Source organism: Maylandia zebra, linkage group LG7 (genome assembly GCF_041146795.1).
Source record: "Maylandia zebra isolate NMK-2024a linkage group LG7, Mzebra_GT3a, whole genome shotgun sequence".
NCBI classification, from domain to species: Eukaryota; Metazoa; Chordata; class Actinopteri; order Cichliformes; family Cichlidae; genus Maylandia; species Maylandia zebra.
In genome coordinates, this window is record NC_135173.1 from 31457750 (window position 1) to 31482870 (window position 25121).

General features: G+C 40.5%; 1 protein-coding gene and 1 long non-coding RNA gene across 3 annotated transcripts; both read right to left on the reverse strand.

Annotated features, from left to right (window-relative positions):
* Positions 1 to 869: 869 nt before the first annotated feature.
* Positions 870 to 4790, reverse strand: LOC143419671 (uncharacterized). The gene is made up of 6 exons (XR_013099680.1): positions 4697 to 4790; positions 4507 to 4616; positions 3536 to 3617; positions 2814 to 2927; positions 1782 to 1953; positions 870 to 1330 (listed from the first exon to the last, which is right to left on the reverse strand). It is a non-coding gene; the product is annotated as an uncharacterized LOC143419671 (long non-coding RNA).
* Positions 4791 to 8017: 3227 nt separating this feature from the next.
* Positions 8018 to 25121, reverse strand: LOC101474154 (alpha-mannosidase 2). Of its 2 annotated transcripts, none has more exons than XM_014409719.3 (24): positions 24800 to 25121; positions 21679 to 21821; positions 21086 to 21304; positions 19838 to 19982; positions 19661 to 19748; positions 18935 to 19018; positions 17557 to 17684; positions 17299 to 17472; positions 16844 to 17030; positions 15984 to 16161; positions 15218 to 15408; positions 14932 to 15129; positions 12253 to 12367; positions 11891 to 11958; positions 11333 to 11501; positions 11025 to 11261; positions 10585 to 10710; positions 10389 to 10503; positions 10152 to 10285; positions 9925 to 10066; positions 9659 to 9792; positions 9206 to 9400; positions 8917 to 9027; positions 8018 to 8831 (listed from the first exon to the last, which is right to left on the reverse strand). In XM_014409719.3, the coding sequence occupies exons 2-24, from the start codon at positions 21817 to 21819 to the stop codon at positions 8661 to 8663; spliced, it is 3450 nt and encodes a 1149-aa protein (XP_014265205.3). In that variant the 5' UTR covers positions 21820 to 21821; positions 24800 to 25121; the 3' UTR covers positions 8018 to 8660. The 2 variants fall into 2 exon arrangements, with proteins under 2 accessions (XP_014265205.3, XP_014265206.3); XM_014409720.3 differs by having other exon boundaries at positions 24788 to 25121.

The window sequence follows — 25121 nt, forward strand, 5'->3', positions numbered from 1 at the left end:
TAATTTGTCACTGGTTTTTAAAAAAAAGAAAAGGGAGGACTGATGTAGCAGTATAGTGATGCAAACAGTTGTTCGAAATTAAAGTTTTTCTTTTATTTTTACAAGAAAAACTACTGAAGAATTCAATGTGAATGAGTTATTATCTAAATAAAGTTACACCTCTCTTATTGTTTTGTTGAGATGGGGCGTGAAAATATTTGTTATTAATATTTTGCTCTAGTGCAAAAATGATGACAGTTTTCTAGCAGTGATGCACACACATTATGATTATGACACATGGACTGAGGTTTCTTAATCATACTCTCATCTTCTCTTTCACATTGTGCTGTACAGTCAGTGCATCATAGTCTCTTTAGGTTAATTTTATTTGGCAAAACTGAATTACTTGGCCTTTAAACGTGTAGATTTACTAGTTAAAATTAATTTTCTAGCTTATTTAGAAGCAGAAATATTAAGACTTATGGTGATAATTTTATAAAACATTTCAGCCTCATAGATGTCTGTGTAAATGTTAATGTTGCTGTTATCATTACTTTGATATAGCACAGAATTTAATTTATGTATCTTCCACACATCTTAGATCTTCCCAGTGAGGGTGTAAGGTAGAGAGAGAAGAGATGCAAGGAAGCAGGACAAGCAACGCAGCGCTTCACCTTGTGAATTATCACAGGAAGAAATTTAAGTTTCCTTAATGAAAAGAGTCTAGAGGGGGTTTGGTCTGTGAGTTTTCTCTCTGTCAGTCATCATGTTGTCTGTGTTCACAGAATCTAGTGTTCAGTTTTACATCTTTGTCATTATTCTCTTACAGTTGTGTTACTTGTAGTGTGTCTTTTGTTTCTTAAGTGTCCAACATTTTGGTCTTCCTCTTGATGGAACTCATCAATTAAAAAAATGTGAACACAGTGTGATTACACTGTGATTAGAGATTACTAGTGATTACTGTGTGATGGGAAACTCTGCTTTTACTTACCTCTCTGAGGTCAGTCTTCATTACAGCACACTCATCAACCAGGCTCTGAGTCTTGTTAGCTGATTGGATGATACAATTTCTTAACTTTTCATCTTCTTCAGGGGTTGAATGTACTTCTTCAGAAATCCCCTTAAGCTTTTCTACAATCTCTCTCATCCTTGATTGATGACTTTTAAATTGTTGGAAGAATGAATCTGCATCTTTAATAAGTTTTTCCATTACTGTAGATAAGCATTGCATGTCTGTGCCTTCTGCTGTTTTTGGAGCCAAGGCCATTTTCTGCAGTTTCCTCGAAACTGGATGTACTGACAAGTTTTTCTCTGCCCAGTCTGGTGAACAGCTTCACGTCTGACAGGTTAACTGTGGATAAGCGTTGATGCAGGTGAGTTAAACACATTCAAGACTGGAAAAACCCAGTCAAAGAAAGTCAAGACACTTTATATTGTAAAGCAAAGACCAGTGTTGGTGTAGTTACTTGAAAAAAGTAATGTATTATACATTACTTGTTACTTTTCATAAAAGTAATTTAGTATGTTACTTAAACAAAAATAAACTACATTGTCACATAATTATCATTTAACAATAATAACCTGAGGCTACAGCCCTACACAAACAACACAGATCCCTATCCTAATGAGGACACACTTATTATCCTCCTCCTAGTATTCATGTATGAACACAGTCAACAGCACAAATCAAAGATGAAAACCAGCACAAAAAGAGTTTAAAGCGGTCGTCACAGTGATTCTACTGTAGAAGTATGAGCAGGTAAAAACAGTGGCTGCAGCCTGACTGTTCATCAGGTTCTTACCTGTTAGATTTCAGGGCGTGCTGGGGTTTGCATTCACTCAGCTGTATCATCACTGGGTTCTTGGCTAGTTTGTGCAGGTGCTTGCGACTAGCCAAAGTTGTGTTAACAGTATAATGCAGATGTTTCTGTCCTGGACGTAGTTTGCACTTCACCCTCGCACTCTCGTCCTTTTCTGCAATAAAAATAAAAGTAATGTCTATATCCCCACTGCTCAAAAGCTTTATTGTTGTATCACTCCATCATTTTCCTCCTCACATGTGAACTAAAACTCTTTCTTCCCCCTTCTATCCACCTGGCATACAGATAACTGAAAACACTTTTTATTGTAACTAACAACATAATTGTAACTGTAATGTAATTACTGAATAATAGGTAATGGGTTACACTCAACACTGGTAAAGAGTCTACAACAGCGGTCCCCAACCTTTTTTGCGCCACGGACCGGTTTATGCTCGACAATATTTTCACGGACCGGCCTTTAAGGTGTCGCGGATAAATACAACAAAATAAAACTAGTACCGGTACCGAAAAAAAGAAGATTTATTCATAACACACGTGAAAAGACCCAGGAAAACCGAGTAAACGATAAAAACAATAACAAAATAACGCTGACAACCGATAAAAACCCTGAAAACCATACATTTCACACCGGAGCCTTTACTCTCGCGGCCCGAGGCCCGGGGGTTGGGGACCGCTGGTCTACAACATTACTCTGAGAAACCCAACAACCCAGTGGCAATAGTTCAAGATGTAATGACAACACCAAAGAGCATTCTTCGGTTATACATCAACACTGAAAATGACAGTTTGTCATTATGAAAGAAGGGCAAACTCTAGAAGCTGCATTCAACTCAACATTCCTGAGCCAACACCCAGAAACTTTTAGCATCACTTTCTTTGCTGTCACAATCATTAAGCTGATGCAAACATTAAGCTGTATGTCCAGCTTAATGTCCAGCTCCAAGTTAAACTGTGACTATAATTTATATTTGACCTGAAAACCGAATGGATACTATAACCTTTGGGACCCACCTGTTAAATTCCTGCAGACTCGTTACTGTATTTATTGCAGGCAGTCTGACAGACGGATGGAAACTGCAGTTGAACCAGTTGGTGGAGATGTACAACCCTGAGGCAGTACTGCAACTTTTAATAGAGTTTTGCAAAGGGAAACATTCCAGACAATATAAATATGTTTTGAAACTAGACTTAAGGTTGCAGCTGCAATGACATAACAGAAAAGGGAAAAGACAGAGTGGATGAACCAACTACTGACTAACACTGTAAAAGACATTCACCATTAGACCAAGAATCACATTCATAACTGCTCAGAAACTTCATCTTTTTTAATGATCCTGTTATCCTAATAACTAAGGTGAAGTGGAGATGGAAAGATGCACACTAGAGACCTTTGAAGCCACCCTGAACAACCCTGATCACCCACTTTATAACATCTCCATGAAACAAAAAACATCGGTACTGGAAGACTCCTCTCCCTCCCTTTGTTGTAAAACAGAAACAGAAAATCATTCACACCCACAGGTATCACAATAACAGCGTCAGTATCAGTTCTCAAACTGATGTTTATGAGTGTTGGCCATATGATTTACTGCCAAAGTCCTGCAGAGAAACACAGATTTACCTTTTGGGTAAAATTTAGTTTCAGTTCCACAGTTTATGTACTGTCTGCCAACCAGCCCTTTGTCTCCATCCTGCTGTCAGCTGTTAGTTTGATATTGTGTGCTGATTCTTACCTGTTTGGCTGTAGAAGCTGTGTGCCTGAGGAACACTGAGTCTTCAGAAAGCTGAAGCCTTTGATGGAGTGTTATCACAACCCTGCCAGGTGGGAAACATTGACACCCGAGTGTGTGAATGCGATAACTCGAGGATGAAGCGATGTAGCTTTTTCAAATTGATACCTTAGGTGTGACTATTAAAAATCTCAGATCTCAGAGTTTGAATGTAAGTAACCTTGTCCTCAAGGTTGAAGGTCAGAGGTCAAGTTTTTTTAAAACTTGTAAATGCAATAATTTGAGAATACGGCTATATATGATTTTTTTTAATTGATACCATAGGTGCATCTCCTAGGAGGCTGAGGTGTACAACTGGCCGCCACCAATATTTTTATTCAGTCACTTACGCATCACAGTTACGCGTCTCGTCTCAACACATATAACACCTCTCAGGTGAGTCTTAGTGCTTCACATGGGAATAATAGCATATCCAATAAAACAGTTTACTACACATCAATATTACCTAAATGCCTGTCTAAACAGATGTGCTTTGAGCTGTTTTAAGTAGCTACATCAAAAAGAACATCAAAGTGATTACAGATATGTTTATTCCAACTAAGGAAAATGAACCAAAGCAGCCTTTTAAACAACCATATGTCTTCGGGAGAATGGTTTGCTGAATTTGCACCTAAAGGCACCAGCAATAGCGATATACATGACGCTGACATAGCCCACAAGGAACATCAGCGTGTGGCTCGTGAACGTCGCACAAAGAGCAGCTGGAAGCCGCTGAAGCAGCGCTATGTGACGTTGACGCTCCAGCTTCTCAGTGGGAAAAGGATCGCTCAGAAAGAAAAGGCGTCGGAATCCCTCTCTGTGTGGATGGCGCAAAGAGAAGTAGCACGTAGGCATGACGACAGCCTCTTCGTACCTTAAACACACGTTTAAGGTACGAAGCGGCTACCACCCCGCACACAGCGCATTTAGCCTACCTGGGAGCGATGATAACAGAAATAAATCCAAGTTGAAGTTTCTCATTGATGAAGCAGCGTCGCTTGGTCATAGGAAGAAGCAGCCAGTGCCAGACTTCCCCAGCTACAGCCTACAATCAGAACACCTGTTTACACCTGAGGGAAAGAATTCAGCTTTCAGCACAAAATAATAAACGACATACCAACAAACCTCAGAGGGACAGCCTCCAGGATATGGAACGCCAGGACTGCCAACATAAATACAAATCAGGAACAACCTGATCAGGCCGAGGGGACGGGGCATAAACAAGACTCCTACCTGCGACAGGTATGAGAGTCAGGTGAGCAGAAACCCGGATGCAGAGTCAGCAACAGGAGAGCAAAAGAGAGAGAGAGAGATGTTCAGATGGCAGCTACTATTTATCAGCCATAAAGCATAGCAAAGTGACACTGATCAAAGTATTAATTCTGCTACATTTAAAAGTCTTAACAGTGTGAACTGTTAAATTTAAATATGACATTTAATGTTAAATCTAAATATTGTATAGCAATTGATTAGATTTCATTTATTACATTTAAGATGCTTTTATGTTTCCACTTGCCTCTTTGTAAAAGTCACCATAACTCCCAAAATTATTCCTTGCTCTCATAAACATGAAGCAATATTTTCAGTAAACACCAACTGAAATATATCAAGTCAAAGATTTATTTATTCAAATAATTAATCAGTAAGGAGTCTTATGATAGTCAAGTGATTAAATCCTAGCTTTGTCCTAATTCATAGGCTGTATCCATCGGAGGACTGGGCCTTTGCAGTCTACATGGGCCAGGTCCTTTGAAGACCGAGAAGGGCGGAAGTGTGAGGCTGTGAAATGGGACGGTCTAGCCAGATTTTCGTCATCAGCTGTCTCAGTGCAGTTTAATAAACTCAGCCATCTGCTCCTCTCTCGCTAATATATAACACAGCATTGGAGTAAATTCTCGACCATCTCACACTTTTGTTTAATCAGTTTTCTGTTTGACGTTTATTCAGCTGTGTGAAAACTATAGCCAGCTGACTTCTGGCATGGTAAGTGGCATGTCATCCAGAGATGAGCCAGGCCTGGCAATGATAGCACTGTTTATGTGATGGCATGCCATATCTGGTTCGATTGGTTTTTGGTTTATGTGGCCCAGGCTCATAGAAAACATCACTTGATGTCGGATCCGGGCCACACCTGTTGCCTGATGCCTGTCATGGCAGGGTGTATGTCAACCAGATGTGGGCAAGGTCTGGCAATAATGGCACTATTTATGTTCCTATTTTAGTTAGAAGACCCAAATGCCATATTGCAATACTATACTGCTATGGTGGCCAACGTTTCAAATGCAGGTTTGACAGGTTTGTGAGTGTACACTTTATCCAAAACCTAGTTAGGGTTTACTGATGTTTACCACCGGGTGGCTGTAGCTCAGGAGGTAGAGCAGGTCACCTATTGAACAGAAGGTTAGTGATTCAATCCCTGGCTCCTCCAGTCTGCATGTCAAAAGTGTGAACGTGTATGAATGTAGTTAGGAAGCACTCAGTTTAAAGACAGTGGGTGAACATGGCATGTTGTAGAGAGCACTTTGAGTAATCCGGGAGAGTAGAAAAGTGCTATATAAGAATCAGTCTATTCACTGTCTGAACAGAGTTTCATCATGTTTCTTTTGCACTATCATGTTCCAGCAAATTTTTATTACATTGTTTGATGAAGGTACACATTAGGCTGACATCTGGGGCCAGAGCTGAAACTGTTCTGAGCCAGCACAGGGCCAGCAGTGTGTTTGCAACTGGCCCATGGCTGCACACAACTTACACATGGCCCACATACCGCAAAGAATGACAGCCCTTTGGTGACCCAGATCAGGTTTGCCAGGTAATCCACACGTGGCTCAGCACAGGACCACCAGTGTGTCTGCAACTGGCCTTGTGCTGGCCCATGTGTGGGCCAACTCTGGCAAACCAGATCTGGGCCACCAAAGGGCCGTCATTCTTTGCGGTATGTGGGCCATGTGTAAGCACATTGTGTGGGCCAGATCCGGGCCATACCAATTTTGCTATGTGGGTTATATATCATGTTTAACCTGAGTAGCGAGAAAGACCGCGCGGGGGGGGAGGGGTTGAAAACATTGTGCCGGGAGTCCGCTGTTCTCGCCGTCAGAGCACTTTTGAAAATATGTGGTCTTGATAAACCGATTATATTTGAAGTTTACACAGCTACATTCTTGCATGAAAATATGTTAAAAGTTTATTTTGCAACCCAGAAAGAGTAAGAAGAGTAATATTAAAACTAAGTAGCTGCAGTAGTAGTAGCCATTGTTGGAAACTGGAAGTGGCTGGGCTAATCTGAGACATGGTTTTTCAATTTTGCTGTCCGGGTGGAAAATCAGGAGAAATTCGGGAGAATGGTGACTCTGGGAGATTTTCGGAAGGGACACTGAAATTCAGGATTCTCCTGAAAAAATCGGGAGGGTTGGCATGTATGGGGGTGGATTAACCTGAAATAGCTTTCTAATGTTTCATGTTGTCTTCCTTGTTTGTACCTTTTTTCTGATTTTTAGTTGTTATGTAATGAAGAAATGTTATTATTTTAAGTCAAGTTAAGAAGATCCAAGCTTACAATTTACAGTTATCTAAAGAGCTCACACAGATCTGCCATATATAAATAAATAAACCATAGCCAACCTGTTATTTTCATACTTAGTTTTTGAGCCGTTTTTTCCCCGATTTTCAGACTATCCCACAGCCACTAGGGGGCCCTTAAGCTGCAAATTCAGCCTCAGTGTAACTGTAAATATTAACTGGTCTTAATCTGTATCCAGATAAACTGCCAAATGTGTTTAATGAAGCAGCTCTGGGAGGCCGATTCTTGACCGATTGTGTTCCACTGTGTGTTTTTTCTGTTCAGATTTGCTTTTACTGCACTGTCGGTGTGTTTTAGGGTCGCTGTCACACTGAAACATGAAGCGTTTGCCAATCAGATTCTTTCCAGATGGTTTAACATGGTGAATCAAAATCTGTGTTCATAACTCCACCAATTTTACCAAAGATCTCCCACCACGGGCTCAAACGCAGACACAAACCATGACTGACCTGCCGCTGTGTTTTACAGAGGGCTAGACACTCACTGTTGGACTTCTCTTGTACATGCTGACAATAATTTGAACCAAAACTTTCAAATTTGGACTCATCGCTCCATTAGACCTGTTTTCACTGATTTTTAGTTCAGTTCTTGTGTATCTGTATTTGTGGCCCCTCAAACCAGAGAGGCGGGCACAGGAAGAGATAAGCAGAAAAAAGGAACGAGTCGTTTAAGAAAATGCAACTTTTTGTTTCCACCCTGAATTTTGTTATTTTTAATTTTGAAGGTTTGAAACTATTTTTAAAGATATTTACAATTACCACCTTAAAAATGAACCTGTGTGACCAGACTGAAGCCTTCAAACACAAAGCATCACTGAGTCCTTAAACAGGAAACTCTGAACCTTATTGTAAAAAATTATTCAGAAATATAAAAAAACTTTTTTTATTTATATTAACACAAATTTATCCAGCAGTAAAAGCATTTTAACAAATCGTTTCTGTTTTTTTCTTTCACCCGAGAGAATCTCTCTACATTAAAAAAAGCTTTCCCAGAATTCCCTGCAACTTCTCTTTTCACAGCGACAACAAACTAAATCATAAAAAAAAAAAAATCAATATGTGCATTTAGAAGCAGAGCAATGAGACAAAATTACACACACTTCCACTCTCACAGGTAAAACAGCAGTAACAGACCATCACCATAGAAACACTCTCGCACACGCTCATTGGACACCGAACGGACAAACCAACTGGTCACAGTTTCAGTGTTTCTTCATTTGAATAAATAATGTGACCTTTGATTGGACTAAAACTAGAAAACATCATGGCTTTTATTTTGAAAGAATCCTTTCTTACTATTTGTTTCCTGTTTTGTTTTGGTCCCTGAAAGATTTTCTCTCCGAGTCTGACAATCATCTGAGATAAAAAAAAAAATTCTCTGTTAAATCTTTTAATTTTCTGCTTCTTTTCACCTTAAATGTGACTTTTTTCAGTCCCTGTTTGTCTGCTCTCTGATTGTGAGAACCATAAGTACCAATCTCTGCTCAGTGGCTGCAGCAGCGTCAGCATTTCAGTCCATTTGTACGCGGAAAGCGCTGATTTCCATTGGCCGCAGCTGTGCGATGCGCGGCGGATGCCGTTGTTGGGCAGACTCTGGCTCGTCGTCAGCTCGCAGCAGCGTGAGACCCGACCGACGGACTGATTGGAACTGAAGCGGAGAGAAAAGGTCGTCCAGGTTCACCTGGAAACACAACAAGAAGAAAATTAAGTCATACAATCTTTTAATGTCATTTTAAATCTTAAATAAATGGCGAGCGTGTCATCACCTCTTCATGCTCGCTCCACGTGCACTGAGGCGCCGGCTCGGGGGCGGTGCTACAGTCAAACCCCTTCCTGTGGAGGAACAGGGCGGTTTCCTGTGATGGTGTATCTGCTTCCTGTTTACACAAACACAAAAAAATGACCTCGTTTCTGACAGGTGATCGAGTCGCGCTGATCGAGAACCTTGACAGGAAGTTTGAGCCACAGGTGTTTCCTTACCGTTACCGCAGTGACATCACACAGGTTATGATCTCATCATTTATTTTATACCTGTACTCCAGGTGCATCTCTCACCTGCGTGTCCTCCAGCGTCCTCAGGTTCAGCAGGTGGATGTCGCACGGCAGCGACGAGTGGAGTGGCTGGAAAGGGCGGAGCTTTAGCAGCTGGCTGTTGCTGGTAGCAACCATGGTCATGGGCGGGTGGCAGAGGGAGAGGGAGGCCAGGTGGGCAAGCAGCGACAGGTGATCAACTGAGGCTCCTCCCACTTCCTGTCAGAACAAAAACACAATAAAACCAGAGTGAGAAAAAATATTTGTTGTTATTGTCGAAGCTCCGACGGCGGTTTGTTTCTGTGTCATATCGAAAACTTTGAGTATTTTCTGCTCAAAGTAATCAAGTCACCTTTGATTTAAAAACAAAAGCGAAAAAGTGATGAGTGTTGATCTCACAAAACACTGTGCCGTGAGACTAGGCCCCACCGACAAATCTAGCTATTATTTCTGCCAACTATTATTTCTGTCCCTTACCTTAGCCCCGCCCCCACGGTCCTCCAGCAGCAAGTGGTACAGGCTCGCTGTCAGCTTGTTGTCGGTGACACCCTGCCCAAGGCCGCGGTTATCGTCCTGTTGCAGGCGCCGGTCCAACACCAGCTCCAGTTCACCTGCACAGTTAAGGAGTCCCACAGGTCAAAGGTCCACCAACTGCAGTGACTCTTTAAACAGCAACGTTACTGATCTGATAATTTTGCTACTATTAAAACAGAATAGAAATGTGATGTAAACTGTGGGCTCACCTGGTTTGAGTGACGCGACACCCTGACTCTGAGCCGACAGCAGCGACAGGCGACTCGTCGAGTCCTGCAGGAATACCGCTGATGTCATCGGGTAGAAGTTAGCCTGCAGGGGGAGCTTCGCCAGCGTTCGACGCTGCTGCATCTATACCGATAACAGATCAATACTCAGTAAGGAATCACAGAAGGGACTGCATTTCAAAATAAAAGCAGCAGAATTGTGTAAAAACCTGGAAACCGTTGAGGTCAGAGTAGAAGCGGTTGCCACTGGCAACGTCACTAACAATCTTCATGACGAGCTCACGATTGACCTGAGACCGAATGTCCACCAAGTTTGAAATCTCCAGGGATTTCCCAGCATGCCCTGGGACAGGCAGGCAGAGCAGATGCTTAAGAATTATTCAAAGCAAATTCATATTTACAATCATTTATAATTTATTTTATAAATTTATGAATGAAGTCATTACCATCCAGGTGGAAGAGTCGCACTGTGTGTGTAAAGTGTGGGAAATGGGAAGTGATGTCAGAGAAGATGGGACCTCTGGAGATGCGGACCAATGGAGGTTCAGAGGATATATAGAGCTGCAGGAGACATTAACAACAAGTCAGAGGACAGAGCGAGAGAGAGAGCGAGAGTTTCAGGTGTGTTCATGCTGGTCTCACCTGAGCCCCCTCATCCGCGGGCAGGAACAGGTAGGCCCCGCTCTTGTCCCGGGATCCGGTTCTGGTTCCGTACCACAGGAACTGAACCTGGATCTTACGGACTAGACCAGACTGCAGGCGGAGCTTCTGGATTTCAAAGTAAAAGCAGGTCAACAAGATGCTTTAGTGAAAAAGAAACCTTATTTTGAAAATAAGATGATATCTAACCACACATGATTTTATTCACATTTTGTTTTCTTCTTTGCTGGTTTTGAAGGTGTAATCGTACAGAGACTGAAGCAATCTTGACTCAGATTTTTACATTTTATAGTCATGTTTTTGAATTTTCATTATTTTTAATCCCTTTTACTGAATGTATCAGTTCTTACAGTTTGTTACTAAGAACATGGAAGTCTGCCAACAACATTCACACAACAGACTTTTAGTTTGAAAATCCTGACCTCCAGCAGGCCCGTTTCAGGTGAGCTCCATATCTGGACGTGTTTGTTGCTAAGTGACAGGGGTGCGTCTGCCTCAGATCCTTGAAGGCTGGACACCTGGAAGTGCTCGGTGTGGATATCTAGCGGGTTGCCACGACGATGGACTGTGTAGCGGACCCGAGGGGTGGAGCCAGAGGATGCTTTGGTCACATGGTACACGACGAGTGACAGAGGAGGAAGTTCAGCCACGAAGGAGAGCTAGAGTGAGAGAAGAGGAAGTTAAAGCAAACCGCAGTGATCAATAACCTGATCAGTGAGCTGGTTCTCACCTGGAAAGTGTCTGTGGATGGCCGGCTTGGCTCCGCCCACACCGCAGAGATCTGAGTGGACATTTGTCGGCCCGTTTCAGCGTCAATAACCTGTGCGTCCGGAGAGTCAACGACGACGCTGATGACAGAGGTACGGAGCTGCTCGGTGGGGTTAAAGATGATCAATGACCTGAAGCAGAATCCAATAATCAATAGAAGTGATTGTGATTGAAGTCAGCCGCTAACAGGAGTTACTGACATTTACACTCCCAGAGGCCCGCCATTTTTTTCTCACTCATTTTATTACTTTTTAAAGACACTTTTTCTACTTTGTTTTGTGTTTTGACATAAAGACGATCGTCTAAAATCTGAACTGTAAATACGAAATTGAGATTATATCTGCTCTTTCCCCCCTTTGTTCAATTTACACATTCACAATATGAAAAGTATTAATAAAGCTCAGTTTAAACAGCAGTAGTAAAATAATAAAATAACCGGATTATTTCATTATTAAATTCACACCTTAAAATTTTTTTAAAAAAAGGGGAAAAAAAGGCCTCTTCAGTTCCACCCACATACCTCGGCTCATAACTGAGTGAGAGCGTGGTCTTCTGAGGCAGAGCGTCCTGCGCCGAGATCACTTCGTCCTGGAGGAAAGTCACAACATTAAAACAGTTTATCGTTTCTAACATTAAAACTTTCTAAACTCATCTTTTAACTTCAAAAGTTACTAAAGTCAGTGAAGCCTCTTTAAGGAGTAAAGACATGGAGGATGGCCTGAGGATCTGCACCAAGGCCCAGTATGACATAAGGATTATTGTGAACTAAGCTGCGCCACCAAGAATAAAAACATGGACTTGGATATAAATCACGTTAAAGGATGAAAGCATTAAAAACATTCTTCATAAATATATGAAGTCCAGAGGAAAGTTAAAAGTCACCATTTGTAAGAAGGGCTTTGATTGGTCGTGGTGATATTGGCTCTTGTCCAATAGGAGCAGCCAATGAGCGGAGCTCTGCAACACCTGGTGTAGATTCAGGATCGACTGGAATAACCTGGAAAACAAACAAACATTAGCTAAAAATTTCTGTTTCTTTATGTTTTTTCCTTTAATTTTAAATTCAGGAAACAGTTCAATATTTAAAGTCTCCAAACACACGACAACTGAGAGTCTACACGGCAAAAACATGCCAGCAACACGCTTATTTAACAGGAGTGATGGACTATTAGTGTTAGATGCTAAATCTAGATGAATGGGTGTCATGGGAGGCTAATGCTAAATGCTAACTGCACACACTAGATGTGGTGGTACCTGTTACCGTTGCCAGTGGCGACGCCGTCCTTCAACAGAAAGCATGGAGGAAACAAATGAGACAAAAAAAACAGGCTAATGCTAAAAATAATACACAGATACAGGTGATGCTAACACTGATGTGCTGTGAAAAGGTATTTTTTCCCCCATACCTGATATTTCTTTGCAGTTTTGTTACATTTACATGTCTAACAAATTTTGATATTAGGCAATTTGTTTAAATAGAAAATGAATCTGTTTAAATTATAACTTTATTTATTAAGAAAAAATGTTATCCTGTGTGAAAAAGTAATTATCCCTCTTGTTTAATTATGAAGTAACTGTGATTGAGCACATTTTTTGGAAAGTTGAGCTCAGTTTCACTGCCACTCGCAGACCTGACTCCTGGTAGACCTGCTGAATCAGAACTCACTTAAACAGAAACTGTTTTACAAACTGAAGCAGGCTAAAGGATCTCACGGGAGAATTCTAGAGGAAAACCACTGCTACCAAAAAGGCTTGTCTCACATATGCCAGAAAACATATGGATGATCCCGAGATCATCCATATGTGATTTCCGAGAGTGACGCTGAAAAACTAGTTCATGCATTTATTACTTCCAGGCTGGACTACTGTAATTCATTATTATCAGGATGTCCAAAAAACTCACTGAAAAGCCTTCAGCTAATCCAAAATGCTGCAGCAAGAGTACTGACAGGGACTAGAAAGAGAGAGCATATTTCTCCTGTTTTGGCTTCCCTTCATTGGCTTCCTGTTAAATCCAGAATTGAATTCAAAATCCTGCTCCTCACATACAAGGTCTTAAATAATCAGGCCCCATCTTATCTTAATGACCTTGTAGTACCGTATCACCCTATTAGAGCACTTCGCTCTCACACTGCAGGCCTACTTGTTGTTCCTAGAGTATTTAAAAGTAGAATGGGAGGGAGAGCCTTCAGTTTTCAGGCCCCTCTTCTGTGGAACCAGCTTCCAGTTTGGATTCGGGAGACAGACACTATCTCTACTTTTAAGATTAGGCTTAAAACTTTCCTTTTTGCTAAAGCATATAGTTAGGGCTGGACCAGGTGACCCTGAATCCTCCCTTAGTTATGCTGCAATAGACGTAGGCTGCCGGGGGGGGATTCCCATGATGCATTGAGTTTTTCCTTTCCAGTCACCTTTCTCACTCACTATGTATTAACAGACCTCTCTGCATTGAATCATATCTGTTATTAGCCTCTGTCTCTCTTCCACAGCATGTCTTTATCCTGTCTTCCTTCTCTCACCCCAACCGGTCGCAGCAGATGGTCCCGCCCCTCCCTGAGCCTGGTTCTGCCGGAGGTTTCTTCCTGTTAAAAGGGAGTTTTTCCTTCCCACTGTTGCCAAAGTGCTTGCTCATAGGGGGTCTTGTGATTGTTGGGTTTTTCTCTGTATCTATGAAGCGCCTTGAGGCGACTTATGTTGTGATTTGGCGCTATATAAATAAAATTGAATTGAATTGAATTGAGATTGCTGGGAAAATACTCTGTGGGGGGAAAAAAGCTGCACCTTGATTCCGTTCCATTACATCTGGCATCAAACTAACAGCACTTCATAAAAAGATCATCAGAGCAACAGATGGGGGTGGTAGTGTGACGGTCTAGGCTGCTTTGGTCCTTTGGGACCCGTACGAGTTGCTGTAATTAATAAAACCACACATTTGTGGGTTATGCAGCAAGACAATGATCCAAAACACGCTAGCAACTCACCCCTCTGACTCAAAACAAAATCTAATTTTTAGGGTGACCGTTCATGTTAGGAAACCCTGCAGTGTAGCTGAATTATTACAATTCTGCAAAGAGGAATGGGCCAACACTATCACTTCTTATGATAAAAGGGAAAAACAAGACTTTATTTCAAATGCTACATTCCAGTTCTTGCTGCCAAGGCTGGCAGAATCAGTTATTAGGTTTAGGGAGCAATTGTTTCACTTTTTTTTTTTTTTTTTTTATAAACACAGGAACAGATCAGCAGTTTTCCCTTAATAAATGAAATCATTTAGATATCATTATTTAAACACCGTATTTTGTATTTTCTCAGGTCATTTTTGTCAGTTTAAAAAAGTTATAAAAGCAATTCACTAAAGAAAGTGCTGTACATATTTTCTTCTATTGTTCCACCCTCCTTGCTAATGTGTCTACTGCAAGCTTCAATGTTTACCTGGCTGTTCTTTCACACGGCAGAGATTAATGCTCTGTTTGTGTTTGATTGACCTTTTAATAAGTTAAATGTATTGCTTTTATTTCCCGATTATCTTAACATGCTACTTTGCTAACATGAAGTAACTACCTGGTACCATAGTCAACCACCACATGCTCCCGTTCGGTGCCAGCGACGGCGTCATGGTGTTGGAAGAGCGCCAGGTTCCGCCTCCCCGTTGTCAGCCACTGGAAGTACTCACGTGCTGGAAAATTTTCAGCCAGACGACCATCGCTATGGGAACGACGCATCTCAGCCAGTGTCAGGCTGAAGAGGATTTCTGTTGCTCTGACACAGAAAGAAGACTCAGACAGTCACCATAAAAATAAAGACAACATCATGATGTGTATCGTGTAACCACACAGAGCGGCGGTACCTCAGCGTGGCCTCCAGCTTCCTGTCGAGGCGTTTGTAAAATGGCCGGGATGTGAAGTACCCGGTCCAGTAGTGATCGTCTCGGTCGGCATACGAGAAGAAGTCTCCTCGGAGCTTTGGCAGAGTCGTTCTCGTGGTGCTCAGACGCCGATGAAGAGCCTGGAAGTAATCAGAAAGCGTCCCGAAACGAGCCTGAAAATAAGAGAAGAGGAAAGCTGTCGATCAGCGAAGAGCTGATGTTGCTGACCTGACTGTTTGCACTGATAACAACCTCATTTGCTTTCTTTGTCACTTTTGTATTGCATGTCCAGATGTTGTTTCAAAATATTTTAGATATCATGAATCATATTTGTGTTTGCCATTTTTCACATGAGACATAAACACACTGATAGTTTTTAATCACATCAATTTTTGAAACAACAATGGCCAGAGTTGTGATTCATTATAATAATAATTTTAAAAAACTCTTTTGCATGGGTATTTACTGGATATTAGTGTGACATTCAACAAATGGAAAATAAAATAAAATATTCTAGAAAAGTGATCGAGACCCTGTGGAACTGCGTCAAGTTTGTCTGAGTCATTTTTGCAAAGAGAAACCTATTTGTCAGGCAGTAATGATAAATATTAGCAGGCAAAAATCACACGTGGAGTTCCACATGGCTGCATACTCGGGCCTCTTCAAGAACAGCAAAGACCAACATAATGTCTCCAAATGTTGATAATCAGTTGGTCCCACCTGGGAACCAGGTGTCCTGAGAGCTCACCTTGATGTGGAGCTCTGGGTGCTGGTTGAAGTAATCAAAGAGTTTCTGGTAGTTGTTGAACTGAACGTCCCACTCGCTTGACTCAACGTATCGAAAGTCATCGCCAAGAGGAACAAGAAGGACAGATGAGCGAAAGAGTCGCGACTTCTGACGGTATTGATCCAGCAGGAGGAGTGCCCTGAGAGGACGACAGGTGGATCAATAGAAGCTCTGATCAATCAGAGTGATTATTAACAACAAAACTAGCAGAAATACAGCAAAGTAACCGAAGAAGAAGAGAAGATGCTATGTTAAATTAATGAAGTTTGTTAGAAAACTATTTGTATTATCACTGTCATTCTAGAAAATGACAATGATAATACAATAACCTTTACTCTACTTAGAATACCTGAAATTCAAAGTAAAGGTTAAAAAAAAGAAAATGTCAAGGAAAAATTAAAAGAAGAAAAGGAAAATAAAACTAAAAAAGATTAAAAAAGCAATCAAAATTTAAAATGTCAAGAAAAAAGTTCAAAGGAAGAAAAATAAAAAACTTAAAAAGGTGGAAATTATGTTAAAACATAAAACATCCATGAAACAGTTTTGAATAAAAAAATTTACATTTATTTTCAATAAAATTGCTTAATGTAAAAAAAAAAGTTTAAAACAATTTTAAAAGTTGCCTAAATTTGAATGGTAAATAAATAAATGAATCACGAAAATTCCTTAAAAATGAAAGTAAAATAAAATAAAATAACCCTTCTTTTAAAAAGAAGAAAGCTCCAAAATTCAATAATACACCTAATGATAATAATAATAATAATAATAATAACAGAATAATAATAATATTGTTATTCTCTTTGGCCCCGCTTCCTGCTCACCTCTCATGGACATTCTGGTCTGTGATTGGCTTTGGTGGGATCTTCCATGGACAGAAGGTCCGTCTCCCAGGCAACCGCTGGAAGTCAAACTGACAGCAGACCGCTGGGTTTGGACCGCACGTGTGCGGCACATCATAGCTGTAGAAGGGCATCATGTGACATGTGATGTCACTACGGGAGGTGGTGTCTGATGGACAGGAAGTGGGCAGAGTTAAACACTAACTGCCCCTTTTCCTTTTTGTATTTTATTGGTGATTAATAAAGTTTTTTGACTATATTTTCTTCAGTAACACCATTAAATTAAAAAAATTAATAAAAATCTGAATTTAATCCACATTTTTAAATGACTTACAATATTTAATCATTTAAATTATTATTTCAAATATTTGTCAAAATTCCAAATGTTTTGTATTGTTCATGATAAATTTTTCCATCACTGAAAAAACATTATTTACCCCAGCTTTGTCGCCATAGAAACTCGAGGGTCTGTTGCTGGGCAAAGTGCTTCTTGATAGAGTAGTGAACTCTCTGGATGAGCATGTTGTGAAGCCCCGCCCCCTTCAGCAGGTACGCCATAGAGGGGGAGTGGCCAAATGGGTCGATGGCCCAGCCGCTCCTCGGCTTCACACCTGCACAGAGAAAACGCCACGGTTAAGCACGCGAACAGGAAACACATCATCACGACAACGTGCCAAACAGGGGAGTCATGTGACCCAGGTGTTTCTGCAGCCACTGGTGTCCCTCCATCAGCTGATCCAGCATAGCGAAGTAATGAGAGTTTGCCTCATCGGGCATCACCCAGCCGCCCGTTACCAGCTCCAACTGCCCCGCCTCCACCAGGCTGGCCAATCACACGAAAGGAAACAGAAAACAGGGGAAAAAATGGCTTCAAATGATGAAAATATATATTTTTTTAATTACAAAAATTAACAGAAAGAATGTAGTTACATTTATTTAAGCAGGTTAAAACTTACAAGTTTTTCTTTTAAAGGAAATATGACATAAGAGAAAAATTGAAATTAAACTGAAAGGAAAATTCAGAATAAGCAAGAAACAGCTTACAATTTTAGTTATAGTTTAAAAAAATAAAGTCTGCTTCTGTTTTTTTCCTCCCAGCTGTTACAATAAAGTTTAACATTCAGACAGCCACAATTTTCTGGGGTTAGCATCCATCTAAGGATGACATCTTGTACGACGGTCTGACTGAAGGATTTCAACAAAACTGAAAGGCGCTGATATCACTCTGGTTGTAAAAGAGGAAGAAAACTACACCGCAGCCATGTCTGGAGGGTCAGTGAAGTCATGCTAGCTGACATTATGCTACTTGATGGTTAGCTACAAAGCTCTGGTTAGACTAACATTAACACATTAGCATTAATGAAGATAGAGGATGAGGGTTAAACTGTTTTAACAGCTGCCATCACAAGACAGGAAGTAGTTGCTGAAAACAGACCCAATGTTCAAAAAAGAGAAGGTCTGAGAGGATTGCCCCACAGCACGAGGTTGTTATTAATCTGCTGCTGAGCGCTTTATGTTTATATTAGAAAGTCCTGATCCTGAGCTTCATGTCCACTGAAATCTTCTGAATCCTTCAAATATTTGGGAAGCTGTGATGGGCTGTGATTTTAAAAACTGAGCATACAGACGAGCTGCACATGAACAGTGCTGATAAAAAGCTAGAGAGGACGAGAATGATGACTGCTGGGTTTTTGGATGGAGGCTGGTGTCTGCAGCATGTTATAAAGAGATGAGACTCAAAGCAGACGCTCAGACTAGAGAGAGGGGGGAAATGGCATCAGATACAGACTCAATGAACCAAAACTGTCTGCGGCTCGACTCCTGAGCTCTGCACATCCTTGCCTGTGTTTATCACTTCATTTTATTTTTGTGCTTCCTCCTGTTTTCCAGATGTTTCTGGTATATAAACAACATTGGTTAATTGTTTAATTTTCAGAAAATGAAATGAAGAATAATTACTTTTGGTTTTTCTGGACATGTTCAGAAGTGACTGGAAAAAACAAACAAACAACCAACCAAACAAAAAAACCTCAAACAAACATGAAAATGAAAGGAAGCTTGAGGAGAAGTTACCGTTTGACTGCTGCTCTCTTCTGGTCGTCGATGTCGTTCCACCACTTGGAGAAATAACTGATTTCAGCCCAGATTAACTTCCTCCTGAGGAGCAGAAAACATGACATGATCGATAATCTGTCAGGAACTCGATCAATAAACAGCATCACGAAGCAAAAACTGATAAAGAAATCAAACTTCTGATAAACTTAATGTAAATAAGTTTTATTTTGGAAAAATATGAAGATCATTTCTTCCTATTCAGAGTCAAACCAACATCAGTCTGTGCTGCTGTGTCTTTGTTTCACGTCATGATTTTGTTTTTGTGTTTTATTGTTGTTGTTTTATCGTCAGTCTGATTTGTATTTTATTCCTGATCTCATTGGATGATGGCAAAACTCATAATTCACATCATACTTTTTTATAAAACTCTGAAAGCTCCAAACATTTTTAACAGGTGTCTAAAATGATCTAATTTCTGTGTCATGGTGGGAAAACCAAAGAAAAAAAAACATAAATAAATACATTTACACCATCAGAGAACAGAATGTTGGGTGGGGTTGTTTTCAGCTAGCCTGGTTATGAAGGTTGATTTTAACCTCTAAACCTTCTCTGTGGTTAATAAAAACATTAATATAATAAGATGCAAATCTGCTGATAAATGCTGCTTTAATATTAAACCTGACTTTAGTGTTAGGTTTAGGAAGCCGTCTGTGAGGCGCGTCAGTGCACAGGAAGTGGGCGTACCTGCTGTCCTCGCTCAGTTTGACCACCATGTTGTCGAGGATGTGTCTCGTCTGGTCGTGGTAGTACGCGTCGAACGTCTTTATCCAGCCTGTGACAACAAGAACAAAAAAAACCAAATCACCTCCACGTGTTAGTTCAGCCACCGTCACGCCATCAGAGTCTCAGAGTCTCACTCACCAGGGTCGTTGTGTGAATGTGGAATCAGGAAGAGCTCCAGAGGTTGCTCCGACCACTCGTCGCCCTTGTAAGTGATCTCAAAGCCCTGCTTCCAGGGACCGCCATCGGGGTTATCGAAGGGCAGGAGGTCATAAACATCCAGCAGCTGATGGAGGAGGGGTTATTATTAAAACTTTATTTCTATGTTAATAAAAACTTTGAATATGTTAATAAAGATTTACACACGTTTTCCTTTGAATATTTATATTTATTGTAACTTTCAGTTCTTCATTCAAACTTACGAAACCCATTTAAACTAAAAAATAAAATCATTATTAATGTATCCATTTGATGATTTTATCATGATTTTATCAATAAGAGAAACTCTCTGTCTCCAGACTCCAGCACTATGAACCCTCCGTGTTCAGAGTTCAAGCTGTCCTCATCAAGATTATTTTATTTAATTTTGTTCTAATCAATAAAAGGAGAAAATTCTCAAACACAGGAAGTCCAAGGATGTCCAGCAGACGGTGAGGTAACCCCTCTGATGTTAGCATGACTTTTCAAACTAGAGGTGGACACACTCAAACAACCGTTACTCTGCATAAAAATATTTGCTGGGATGCTATTCTAGATATTCAGAGAGTGAAAAAAGGACATTTCTGTCCTTACAGGCTGGATGTGTGCCAGAGTAACTTTCATAGTTTAGTGTATTATAATCTACAGAGATCAGAATGTGTGTTAGTATGTGAGGAGGATGAACTTTCACAGTGTATTCACCAGAGGTGCCAAACCAGAATCACGTAACTGTGACGTCAAGGAACCAAAGGTAAACAGGAAGCACGAACACATCCATGAAACTGACACAGTGTGTGCGAGCTGCTCGTTTACATCCACACCAGTGTGTTCTGAAAGATTCCCTGAGCCTGTGTTTGGATGCTGAACATCATTGATTTACTTTTTAGTTATTCAGCAGCTACATGCTAAACATGCTAACCATATCTGCCTGTGTTCAGGGTCAAATACTTTTAAGATCAATAAATTTTATCTTAAATAAGTGTTTGATTCATTTGACATTACAGCCGATCCATGCCAACACCATGTTAGTCACACGTTAAACTGCTGGTTCCCGTTTGATAAAGTGTTGATATCAGCATCTTTAAATAAAAAGTAATAAAAAATAAAAAACTGAAAAACTTGAGTAAATGTTGTCAGTTAAATCTTCTAAAGTTGAGACAGAACAAAATATAAATGTAAAATTTTGCAGACCTGAACTCCGTCCACTCCATCCTTCATCTCTTTAGCCAATCGGCAGCCAGGAAGAGCCTCACCCCTCCTGCCGAGGGCGGAGTCTATACTGTTGTTGGCTCTTTTCCACGCTGATGCTTTGCTTTGGAGCAGAGTGTCACGGAGCATGGCAACCAATCGGTTGTTGTCGCTAAGGAGACGCTCCAACCCGTCAATCTTCTGCTGGAGGTGGGCCAAATCCTAAAAAACCCCAGAGATCTGATTGGTTCAATTTTTATAATTAGTTTGAATTCGTTTCTCTTTCCTTGGTAATGAAATATTTATATAATTTTAAAAGTTACCACTACCACTTATTATTATTATTATTATTATTATTATTATTATTATTATTGTTGTTGTTGTTGTTGTTGTTGTTGTTATTGTTATTATTGTTATTATTATGGGCCAATTTTATTTTTATTATTATTATTATGAATAATGACAAGAATCACAGCTAAAAAGAAAATTTAAGTTAATGTGAAAAAAGAGTTTAAATTTTCTTTCTCACAAATGACACTATTTTGAAAATCCACAGGCTCTTATTGTGAAAAAAATTAAAACTCTTATGGACGCACCTCATCCACCTGTCCACCAGGTGGCTCCCCATATCGCTTAGACTCTGACCCCTGCATGAGGTCCAGCATGCGGTACAGTGACATCACAGCCACGCAGAAGATTCCGCCCACCAGAACCGCCAACATCCGACTCCTCTTCATCGCTATGACAACAAAGAAACACATTTTCTATCAGTTAACTTTTTTTTTTTCCAATAATTTCTGCTTTGATTTTTAGGAAAACTGTAAGTTGTATGTCATGTAATAATTTTTATACACTACACTTATTTTATAATGTGCATGTGCAAAAATAATCAGGCTCATGAGCTCGATGCTGGAAATGTATTAAAAATGAGCAAATAAAATTATTTAATTTAATTTCACTGATAAAACAACAGGTTGATCGTTCATGCTTAGCGGTGCAGTCGAGGCTCGTTCTGAGTAGGAAACACAGTTTAAAGTCAGGTCAGCACAAACAGACTGTGGAGACTTTGAACCTCAGAGTCCGTTTGTCAAAGTAAATATTTCAGAGCTGATATCAGAATTATTGACTCATGTTTTCTTATCAGTGCCCAGCAGCTGTCTGCTCTCACAGCTGCACCGGTTAAATGTTCAGAGAGCTGAAGGACTTATTTCTGTAATGTTTCACTGCTCAAGAGTTCAGAGGGACTAAAATAAACAAACTAAAAATAAATTACTGATCTTCTAACCGCCTGCATCGGCCCAGAAGTTTACGATCATCTCTATGTTAGTGCCGCAGAGTAATCAGACTACTTTTAGGCTTGAGGTGTTAATTCACTGTCTGACCTCTTTAAAGACTCCACAGACCCTGTGACCAATGGGACCACAACAGATGGACAGGGTCTGCCCGACAGGTAGGACACCTGACAGGTGAACCCCAGGCTGACCTGGCAGTCTAACACATGGTTCCTGTTTTTGTTCTTCTGTAGATCTGGAGGTTAAAGCAGTCGCTTCACCTGGCGTGACCTCTTCCTGCAGGAGGGCTGAATACTTCCTGACTGGCTGACACTGATGACAGACTATCAGCCGATAATTAAAGAGTTTATGGCCACAAATACAAAGAAGAAAAGGACCATTCACATGAAAGCTGCAGGTGTTCAGATCTAAGGCTACGAGATAGCATCTGAAAACACTCAGTCATGATTTCTTAGTCTGGAAGTGACGCTGCCTCCATGGATCAAACGGAGCGGCTCAGCTCACAGAGGCGATTTTTGACTTGTTAATGAATTCTGTGCAATACTCCTGACTCGCTTTACTTGTCCTCTGCTTTGCATAGCATACAACAGGAAGTCAGTCATGTTGCAGGATGAATTTCATAGTCTTTCCCTTTAAAAAAAAAAAAAAAAAAGGGGGGGGGGGATCTTTAAAGAAATAAAAGATATGATCAGAAGATCTAAGAAAACTCAGTTTTAAACATGCTGGGGCTTTTAAATATCGGAGACCTTCAGAGATCTGGATGTTTCCATCTGTCCGTGCAGCTGTGAGCACTTTCCTTCCTGAGGACAGTGAACTCAGAGTTTCTGCTGAAATAACTTTTTTTTTTTTTTTTCACTTTTCCTGAACCTGTTTTTCATTTCTGTGTCACTGCTCAGTCCAGGAAGATCAGTCATTTCCATAAAAGCAAAGTTTTCAGTCTCAAAACCAGCAGGTTAGCTCTGAGGGAGGAGTCAGGCTAAGTTTTTAGACATTAATAGAGTTCAGGAGGGTTACTGCACTGCTGCTGATATTATTAACAAGAAAAAACACACACACACTCACTTTTTTGCACACTTGGAACTTTTCTTCATGAAGTTGCTACTAGTTCTACAAACTGTGCTGTAAACAGTAATGATGATGATGATAAAGTCCAGAGTGTAATAAAGAAATTTAACCGAGGTAAAAACTCAACTTAACTTAAATTAAATAAAATCATCTGATATGAGTATTAAGTTTAACTCTTTACACATTTAAAAGCAAACATGCAGAGGAGAGCAGAGAGAGTCTGAGCAGGCAGAAAATGAACTGAAACCTTATTAATAATCATTAGTAAATGACGCAGAATCTCTGCTTTAAATATAAAGTACAGCCTGCTGTCTGACATTTGAATTTTCCTTTACACACTAATACACAGATAAAAACATTTACATCAAAATATTATCATTAATCACAGTGCAGGAAAAACAGGCCGGACTCTCAGAAGTCCTCCTCTAGGATCCAGCTGTGCACTCCAAAGCAGAGAGTGAGTTACAGCACATTACAGACCGTTTACCTAGCTGTTTGAAAGTTTTTAAGCTTTTCTCCCATAAAGTCGACATCTGACGCCCTCCTCTGTACGCCCCAGAGTAGCTTGTACACATCCAGTCATTTTGTTCTGAAATGTGATGGTTCAGAAAAAAGCTTCAATGGTTCCTCCTAGCACACTTTCAGGAGGAAAGAGTTAAATGTGAGACTCGCTGTGTTATATTTAGTCTTTATGTTGTCAGCTGCTGTCTGGTTTCTGTGTTTTCTGTAAGCTGATTCATTTAAAAAAGCACAAATTTCCTGCCAAAAACTTTACTAGCGAACAGGAAACGAAGCATCACGTGACGCACATCTGGAGAACATCCTCTGGCTCCAAACTCCGAGTTTAAAGGCGCGTTTGAAGAAATTTAATATGTGCAGACTTTTCACTTTTTAGTGCACATGAAGGAGAAAGCACAGTATTGAAGCGCTCACAGAGCATTACCCATAAAGTTACGTTTGTTTAAGTGTGTGTTTTTTCTTTAGGTTTACATTATTTGTCTAAACTCTGAGGTTTCCCATGTGTTTTATGTTGTATTATTTGATGTGTTAACTGGTTTTATGTCCTGTCCTCGTGTCTCGTGTACAGCAGCAGAGTGTCATTCCCTCTGTGGGACATTAAAAGGTGAGCACGTGATGAACAGGTGAGTTTCCGAGCTCGGATAAACTGCGCAAGTCTCCAGGGTTTCTGTGGATGTTTCACAATTTTCCTGCTCACAGGAAACTTTCACACGTTTCCTGCGGTAAAATCTGCCCGTCAGCTCTCCGGAGACCAAACAGCTGCTCTTTAAGTCAAACTTGTCACGCAGCAGTAAAACTGACCAATAGAAATAATTTAGAATATTTTCACCTGCCGGCTCACCTGATGCTTTCCGCTGCAGGTCTAAGAACCTCCGACAGAAAATTCATCAAACTTTACTAACTTCCACTCAGACTTTTCCTTCCTTACTTCCGGGTGGTACAAACGCTGGCGGGTCTCGCGCTCTCACTGCGTCTCGTGCCGCAGTTTACGTGCGCAATGACGACACTGCGTGACCTCAGCCTCCCGCGAGAACGAACCGAATAAAAAACAATAAATAAATTAAAAGTTTCTTAAAATCGAACAAAAATAAAGTTCGGACTTTTGGCAGAGTCAGACCAGCCTGCTTCTGCTGCTGCGCCTGCGCACTCCCGTTTGTTTTCCT